Below are 8,880 nucleotides of genomic sequence, written 5' to 3'. Positions count from 1 at the left end.
ATGGAGTCTCTGAAAATGGTCATAAACAGCATGGAGTAGAAGGAGCTCATAGTTTCTATAGGCATCAAGTACACGTACTTGCTTATCCAAATCTAGGTTGGTCACTAATTCCCACTGACACAGCTCATTTCCACATTCAGTCCAATTGGCAACAATGCTGATCGTGCTCAGAAAGATCATGACCCTTATGGATGCTCTACTGAGGTCAAGGGTGTGACCATTTGTTACTTTGACAATCTTAATAAAAGAGGATGTCTGCAACCTTGCTTCAGGATCATTTATGTTTAGGCAAAAGGTTTCTCTGGCTTTGTTACTTTCTTCTCTGTTCTCTGCAGTAGTGCTTGGTTATACCCCTTTCAAACCGCCTGAGGTGGCTCGCACCAGGGAGCCCCGCCGCTGCTGTCTGCAACCCAGCATATTGTCTGGTTGGTGATATCAGCGGTGACGGCGCTTGGAGATCACATGATCTCCAAGCGCCGCCCGTATGCACACAGTGAACGTTAAACTTAAACCCTGCTCGCTACCAGGGTTGAAATACCGGGTCCCACGACCCAGTATTTTACCCCTGTGACCTTTCAGATGGCACATGAACAAGGGATAAGCGCGCTCATGTGCTAACAACCCGTGATCGTAGCTGGAGGTCTGAAAGGGGTATTAGTAAAAAAAAAAACTGTTTTTCTTTCAGAAAAGGGGATACAGAATGGAATGAAGTTTTCTGTCAACAACATGTTTCTCAAATTGCTAAACTCATGTAAGGACACTATACTCAAATTTTATGACCGCCAACATATTCAGACTGAAGGATTTAAGTTAACAATTAAAAAAAAAAAAAAAAGGGAGAATTGTGGTAGACTTACCTTTGTTAACTGTCTTTGTTCGAGGTCCATGGGGTCCACAGGGATAACATCTGGGTTATAGGTGGTAGGATTAGATCCTAGGCACCATACAATTAAGCTTTTCAGATATCCCAGGATGCTCCAGTCCCTCTCACTACAACACCGCCCCCATGCTCAGGCAGGTCAGTATTGTTAAGAAGGCCAAAGCAGGAAGCGGAAGCAGAGAGAAGGAATACATGGTAAACACAAGAAAACACACTCATGGACAGGAGAAGGGAACAAGTGACCAAGGCCGCAAGCCCATATAGACCAGGTGCGTCAGGGTGGGCACCCTGTGGACCCTATGGACTTCAAAGAATGACAGTTAACAAAGGTAAGTCTACCATAACTCTCTTTTTCTTCTTCAGGTTCCATAGGACAATACAGGGATAACATTGGGGATGTCCTAAAGTAGTACTTCACGGGTGGGGACACTCCTGAGTGGATAGTAGAATCCAGCGTCCAAATGAAGCATCCTGGGAGGCGAATATCAAAAGGCATAGAACCTAAGAAAGGTGTGGATAGAAGACCACGTAGCCGCCTTGCACAATTGTTCAGCGGACGTACGCCGGCGTGCCGCCCATGACGGTCCAGCAGACTGAGTAGAATGAGCAGAGATAGAAGTTGGGACTGAAAGACCAGCTTGAGAATATGATTGTGTGGTTGCCAATCTCATCCATCTGGCCATTTGAGTCTATTTGTTAGCTGGCCAACCACATTTGTAAAAACCATAAAGGATGAACAGGGAATCCGATCTCCGTAGTGAACTGGTTCGGTCAACATAGATATGGAGAGCACGAACCACGTCCAAAGAATGCTCAGTAGGTGAGAGATCTGAGGAAACGAAGGCTGGAACCACAAAATCCTCGTTCAAATGGAAACGGGAGACCAACTTAGGTAGGTAACCCAGTCTCTGTCTGGATGAAAACAAATCAGGAAAGGAGGGCGACAGGAAGAGCGCCAAAGTCAGACCCCCACCTGGCAGATGAAATGGCCAGGAGGAATAAGGTCTTAGCAGTTAGCCATTTTAGGTCAACTGTTTCCAAAGGTTCAAAAGGAGCCTTATGAAGAGCGTCCAGAACCACAGACAGATCCCATGGAGCCACGTAGGGATGCTGGACCCGGAGAATGCTCTGTAGGAAAGTGCGGACATCTGGTAGTGGAGCAATCCTACGTTGAAACCATACAGACAAAGCAGAGATATGCACTTTGAGAGAAGCCAGGTGAAGGCAGAGGGTTAATCCCCGATGCAGGAGGGACAGAATTCTGGAAATCCGGAAGACAACAGGGTCATTGTGCCTGGAAGCACAGTACTGGAAGTATTATTATTACCAGTTATTTATATAGCGCACACATTCTACAGCGCTTTACAGAGAATAATTTTACATCAGTCCCTGCCCCAGTGGAGCTTACAATATATATTCCCTACCACATGTACACATACACACATTCATGCTAGGGTTAATTTTGTTGGGAGCCAGTTAACCTACCTTTGTATTTTTGAATTGTGGGGGGAAACCGGAGCATCTGGAGGAAATCCACGCATGTACGGGGAGAATATACTATTGGACACTCAGCCTGGCCGGAGCAGCTGGCGAACCTTGTTCTGCAGCTTGGATATTTTGTCTACTGGCTGGCAGAATCTAAGAGGGCTCCCAAGTGTAACATCCGCTGGTATGGTAGAAGGGAGGACTTTTTCCAATTCATGAGCCAACCGTGTGTATGAAGGAAGGTCATCATGAGTTGAAGGTTGCTGTGCAATACTTCTTATGAAGTAGACAGCAGTAAGTCGTCCAGATAGCGAAGTAGCCCGACTCCCTGATGACGCAGAAGTGTTGCCATGGCTGCCATAACTTTGGTGAAAATTCGAGGTGCCGTAGAAAGACTAAACGCCAGTGCCCGAAATTGATAATGTTGATTGCCAATAGCAAAACGTAGGTAATGCTGAACTGAGAGAGCAATAGGGATATGCAGCTAGGCATCCAGGAATACCATAAAGTCCCCCGGTTCCATAGCCAGGACTATGGATCGAAGAGTCTCCATGCGGAATTTGGGAACCCTGACATATCTGTTTAGAGATTTGAGGTTGAGTATGGGTCTGTGTGACCAGGTTGGTTTGGGCACAAGATACAGGGAGGAATAACAGCCCAGTCCGCGTTGAGACAGATGAACTAGTAAAATGACTTCTGAGAGCAGAAGTGACTGCACAACCTATTGCAGAATTTGAGACTTTTGTGGATCTGAGGGAAGGCCTGTGCAAAAGAACTATGGGGGTGAAAGAGCCGACGTACCCGTGAGAGACCACTTCCTGCACCCAGGCATCTGAAGTGGTCAGAGTCCAGACATGCGTGAAGTGAAAAAGACAGCATCCCACGCTGGGATCACCCCAGGGTGAGGCCCGCGCCTTCAGGCTGCGGGATTGTCAGGTTTTGCAGGAGATTGACGTGCAGCCCAAGGTTGCTTGGCCTTGAGCTTAGTTTTAGTGGCAGAAGCTTGCCTGGGGAAAGCTTGACCTTTTACATTGCCTTGAGGGCGAAAGGGACGAAAATTAGAACTCCGAGCACACAGAGTTGGTGAGGACAGAAGAATAGCAGTCTCAGCCAGTGCAGTGACAATTTTGTTTAATTCTTCCCCAAACAACTCTTCACCAGTGAAGGGTAGAAATTCTGAAGTTTTCTTGGAATCACGGTCAGCCTTCCAGGAACGCAGCCAGATAATGCGCCGTGCTAGTAACGAGGTGGTAGACGCCTTAGCTGCCAATATTCCAGCATCAAATGTGGCCTCACGGATGTAGGCAGCTGCTTGCCGTATAAGATCCAAGTGTGACAAGAAATCCTCAGATATAACTGAGGGTAATTCCACCTCTAGGGCCTGCAAGTATGATTCAATGGCTTTTGCAGCCCAGGAGGCAGCCACAGTTGGTCTGGTAACAGCACTGGTGAAAGAGAAAATAGACTTAAGGCAAGTTTCAATCAGTCTATCAGTGGGTTCCTTCAGTGAGGCAAGTGTAGTGACAGGTAGAATGGACATCTTAACCAGACGTGCAATATGAGAATCTACCGGAGGGGTGCCTCCCACTTAGCACAATCAACCGCTGGAATGGGGTAACGTTAAGCCAAACATTTAGACACAGGGAACTTTTTTACCTGGAATTGTCCAGGGCTCCAGCCTAATATCCATAAGATGATCAGAATGAGGGAATTCAGGACTTTATTATCTTTTGTTGCTTAAAACCGTCAGTTTTCTTAGCAACTGGCTCATACTCAGTGAGTCGAAGGATGTGTTTAATAGACTCAATTAAGGGAACCACATCCACTACGTTGGGAGAATCCTCTGCGAGAATGCAGGAATCAGTGACACTGTGCGTCTTCCCCTTCCTCAGCCAATTACTCATTTGAGTCTGATATAGCAGTGGACTGAGATGAGGGGGTCCAATTAGTGGACCTAGAGGACGGTTTAGTCCCAGGTAACATCCTTTGTAATGCTAGGGATGTTTGGACTAAGCTCTGTACTGTAGTATTCAGGGTATCCACCCGAGGTGGGTTATCCACAGGGACAATATTAGGCGGTGCTAACATAGGGGGTCCCAAAGGGGGAGTTAACCGATCCACCAAGTTACCCAGTAACTGAGTGAAAGAAGCCCATGGGGGTTGTTGGGTAGGTGCTGGGGACGTGGACTGGACAGGAAGTGTATAGCAGTTCATCCTGCACCACATCTTGTGCGGTTAACCCTGCAGAGCACAAGCTACATGACTGCAGCAATGGGGTATCAGGCTGTTTGTGACCTTTACCTTTGGCAGACAAAGCTTCAGTAATATGGCGTCACCCAAACACAATAGTACTCAACAAGGGTGTGGTAGCCTCATATAGAATGCAACAATGTTCAGCAGTAAACGCTGAAACTGTATAAAGATTACCCCTCATAACACCTGGTCCTTTAATGCAGACATGTCAAAACACTGACATGATTTTTTTCGGCGTCAATGTCAACATAGGTCGACGTGGACACTGTCTAAGTCAGGCATGTCCAAACTGCGGCTCTCCAGCTGTTTAGAAACTATACATCACAGCATGCTCTGACACAGCTTTAGCATTCTCTGACAACAAAACTGTGACAAGGCATGCTGGGATATGTAGTTTCACAACAGCTGGAGGGCCGCAGTTTGGGCATGCCTGGTCTAAGTGTACCGTGTGCACTCTGCACACTATTGTATTTCCCCTCCAGGTCCACGGAGTTGGTAATGTATGAGCAAGTCTGTTTTTGGGCAAAAATTCCTTAAAAACGCATGTCTGCATTTTTAACATGTCAGCATAATGAATGTCGGTATTTTGACAGTGTCGGTACCTTGACTGTCAGTCAATGGCTGTCAGGATTATGAACGTCAGTATTGTGTCCATGGTAAATCAACTGCTACCCCTTTACAGGGCAGAGGAAAAAGACAGGGATAGATTATAAAATATATGAAAAGCTGAAGAGAGAAATCAGGCAGCAGAAAACTAGCACAAATCACATACAATGAAGAGAAATACAATGTATAACTGCAATGAGCACTTCATCAACTACTCAGCTTTGGTTGTCAGCAGGTAGGATATTAGTGTAGTAAAACCTGGCTCCGTGGAGACTGTTTTACAGGGAGACTGTACTCCGCGTTCACAGATACCTGGCTTGCTTGCACTGATTTTCTGCCAACGTCTCTCTGAGGGAAGGTGGGTGTGGAGCTGCAGCTAAATGGCGGGAAGTCTGCGGTGTACAGTAGCCTAGAGCTGGGGGAGGGGCTACAGGTTGGCACTCCCTCCCCTATGCTGGCATTTCAATCACCGGTACTGGGGGCCCCGTCATAAACATGACCTGTGCCCCCATATGCCATGGTGGTCTAGTGGAGTCCCTGGTCGGCGCCAGTGTCCACAGCCATTGCCGGTACCCGCCTCCCGTGATGCGCGGCGGACCGCAATTTGCATGTAGGTCCTGGAAACCAGTATCCTCTTACCTGCTTACCGATGGCCGGCCACGCAGTCCGGGGGTTGCCAGCAACATCGGTGCTAGTTGCCTGTGTGTGGGCCCCGCTGTAAGTACCTGTCCGAGGCAGTGGGCAAGCGGGAATTTTGGCACTGGCGGGGAGTGTAGGAGCCTGTGTGCTGCAGTTTAACAGATTTCCAGCACTAACAGGCTCAGAGTAAAAAGAGAAAAAGTTAAGTAAAAAAAAAAGACAGAAAAAGCTTTGGGGCGAGGACAGCGCCCTGTAAAAAGGTGCATCCAGCTTCCTGCTGCACCATACAAAAAACTGACCTGCCTGAGCATGGGGGCAGAGTTATAGTGAAAGGGACTGGAGCATCCTGGGATTTCTGAAAAGCTTAATTGTATAGTGCCCAGGCGCTGCTCCTACCACCTATAACCCCGATGTTATCCCTGTGGAGCCCTATGGAACGCGAAGAAGAAAATTATTTTTTATCCATAGCCATTCATATCTAGAAGCAAGAAAGGGTTATCTCACACTATATTCAGGGAATATTACTATTTTGGAATGCTCACCTCCAGATGTATGATGAGATTTAGGCAGCAGGAACGTACAAGGTCGTTGCTTGAACGTTAGGTCAAAAAGATAAACCTGTGAAAGGGAGACACAATTATTTTAAAAAAGGAGATTTATGGTAAGACTTACCATTGTTAAATCTCTTTCTGCGCGGTGCACTGGATTCCACAGGGAACTGGCACTGGGAACAGGCACTGGAACTCAGTTTTGTTAACCAGTCCAATGCAGTAGCAGGTAAAAGAGACGATAGTAGTTAGTAGCCACAGATCACCACATTCTCACGACAGGAGAAGGTACCAGCGGCTAATGCCATACAAACCCAAAGAAGCTAAGTGCGTCAGGGTGGGCGCCCTGTGGAATCCAGTGTACCTCGCAAAAAGAGATTTAACAATGGTAAGTCTTACCATAAATCTCCTTTTCTGCAGCGGGGTACACTGGTATTCCACAGGGAATAACATCGGGGACGTCCTAAAGCAGTTCCTCATGGGCACAAGAACCCGGCGTCCAAAGGAGGCATCCTGGGAGGCAGAAGTATAGAAGGCATAGAACCTGAGGAACATGTTCACTGAGGACCACGTAGCCGCCTTGCACAACTGTTCTAGGAACGCGTCACGGCGGGCCGCCCAAGAAGGTCCAACAGACCGAGTAGAATGGGCCTTGATAGTAGCAGGAGTTGGAAGACCAGCCTGCACATAAGCTTGTGCAATCACCATTCTAACCCATCTGGCCAAGGTCTGCATATTCGCAGGCCAGTCACGTTTGTGAAAACCAAAAAGGACAAAGAGAGAATCAGATCTCCTAAGAGAGGCGGTTCTCTTCACATATATACAGAGAGCCCGTACCACATCCAAAAACCGTTCTTTGGAGGACAAACCAGGAGAGATAAAGGCCGGAACCACAATCTCTTGGTTAAGGTGGAAAGACGACACCACCTTAGGCAGATAACCAGGGCAAGTTCTAAGAACCGCACGAACACAGTGAAAAATCAGAAATGGTGACCGACAGGATAAAGCACCCACGTCTGAAACCCTTCTAGCAGAGGCAATAGCAAGCAAAAACAAGACCTTAAGCGTAAGCCATTTAAGGTCCACAGACTCAAGAGGTTCAAAAGGAGACTCTTGTAGGGCATCCAGAACAACAGACAAATCCCAAGGAGCCACAGGAGGGACATAGGGAGGTTGAATCCTTAAAACACCCTGAGTGAAAGTATGAACGTCAGGTAAGACGCAATTTTTCTCTGAAACCATATCGACAAGGCTGAAATATGAACCTTGAGGGAGGCCAGACGAAGGCCTAAGTCCAAGCCCTGTTGCAGAAACGGCTAAAGTTTGGCAGTACTGAACTTGTATGCATCGTAATTCTTAGCCGCACACCAAGTTTTCAACCGGGCTTTCAACATCGTTTGAATGATCGCCTCAGAAAATCCTTTGGCCCTCAGGACTGAAGCTTCAAGAGCAACGCCGTCAAAGCCAGTCAGGCCAGATCCTGGTATATACAAGGGCCCTGAACGAGGAGGTATGGGCGTTGCGGAAGTAGAAGAGGACGCTCTATCGAGAGACCCTGTAGGTCTGAGAACTAATGCCGTCTGGGCCACGCTGGAGCGATTAGAAGTAGTATTCCTCCTTCTTGCTTGAACTTCCTTATTACCCTGGGCAGGAGTGACACCGGAGGGAACACGTACGGCAGCCGAAAGTGCCATGGAATTGCCAGTGCGTCCACAAACGCTGCTTGAGGATCCCTTGTCCCGAAGACCGGAACCTTGTGACTGTGTCGAGACGCCATCAGGTCTACATCAGGTAGGACCCACTTGTCCACTAGGAGCTGAAAGACTTCCGGATGAAGACTCCACTCTCCGGCATGTACGTCTTGATGACTGAGGAAGTCCGCTTACCAGTCGAGCACTCCCGGAATGAACACTGCCGATATTGCTGGTAGATGGCGTTCCGCCCATAGAAGAATCTTTGACACTTACAACACTGCCATGCGGCTTCGAGTGCCGCCTTGATGATTTATGTACGCCACCGTGTTGGTGTTGTCCGACTGTACTTAAATATGCCTGATCTGTACCAGAGGCAGGGCCAGTTTCAAGGCATTGAACACTGCCCGCAACTCCAGAATGTTTATCGGGAGAAGAGATTCCTCCCTGGTCCACCGACACCGCGCCTCAACCCCACAGACTGGCATCCGTCGTTAGGAGGACCCAGTTGGAGATCCAGAAGGGACGACCTCTGCTCAATCGTCGGTCCTGGAGCCACCAGATCAGAGGCAGATAAACTTCCGGAGTCAAGGAAATCATGTGAGATCTGATCCGGTGAGACAGGCCGTCCCACTTGGAAAGGATTAAGTGCTGCAGAGGGCGAGAATGAAATTGAGCGTACTATACAAGGTCGAAAGCCGTCACCATGAGGCCTAGTTCTTGCATTGCCAAGTGTATCGACACTCGTGGGCGAGAGAGGAAGCATCTTATTCTGTCC

General features: G+C 48.0%; 1 protein-coding gene across 5 annotated transcripts in view; it reads right to left on the bottom strand.

The window, feature by feature from the left end:
* Positions 1-8,880, bottom strand: part of WDTC1 (WD and tetratricopeptide repeats 1) — a 248,911-nt gene that overhangs the window by 108,772 nt on the left and 131,259 nt on the right. For all 5 annotated transcript variants that reach the window (XM_063954696.1, XM_063954697.1, XM_063954698.1 and 2 more), the window contains exon 10: positions 6,406-6,481. In XM_063954696.1, coding sequence (XP_063810766.1) covers positions 6,406-6,481 — 76 coding nt within the window. The remainder of the gene's footprint in view (positions 1-6,405; positions 6,482-8,880) is intronic.

The sequence above is a fragment of the Pseudophryne corroboree genome, chromosome 2 (genome assembly GCF_028390025.1).
Source record: "Pseudophryne corroboree isolate aPseCor3 chromosome 2, aPseCor3.hap2, whole genome shotgun sequence".
NCBI classification, from domain to species: domain Eukaryota; kingdom Metazoa; phylum Chordata; class Amphibia; order Anura; family Myobatrachidae; genus Pseudophryne; species Pseudophryne corroboree.
Note: the sequence above shows the minus strand (reverse complement) of the source record. Positions and strands in the feature narration are given on the sequence as shown.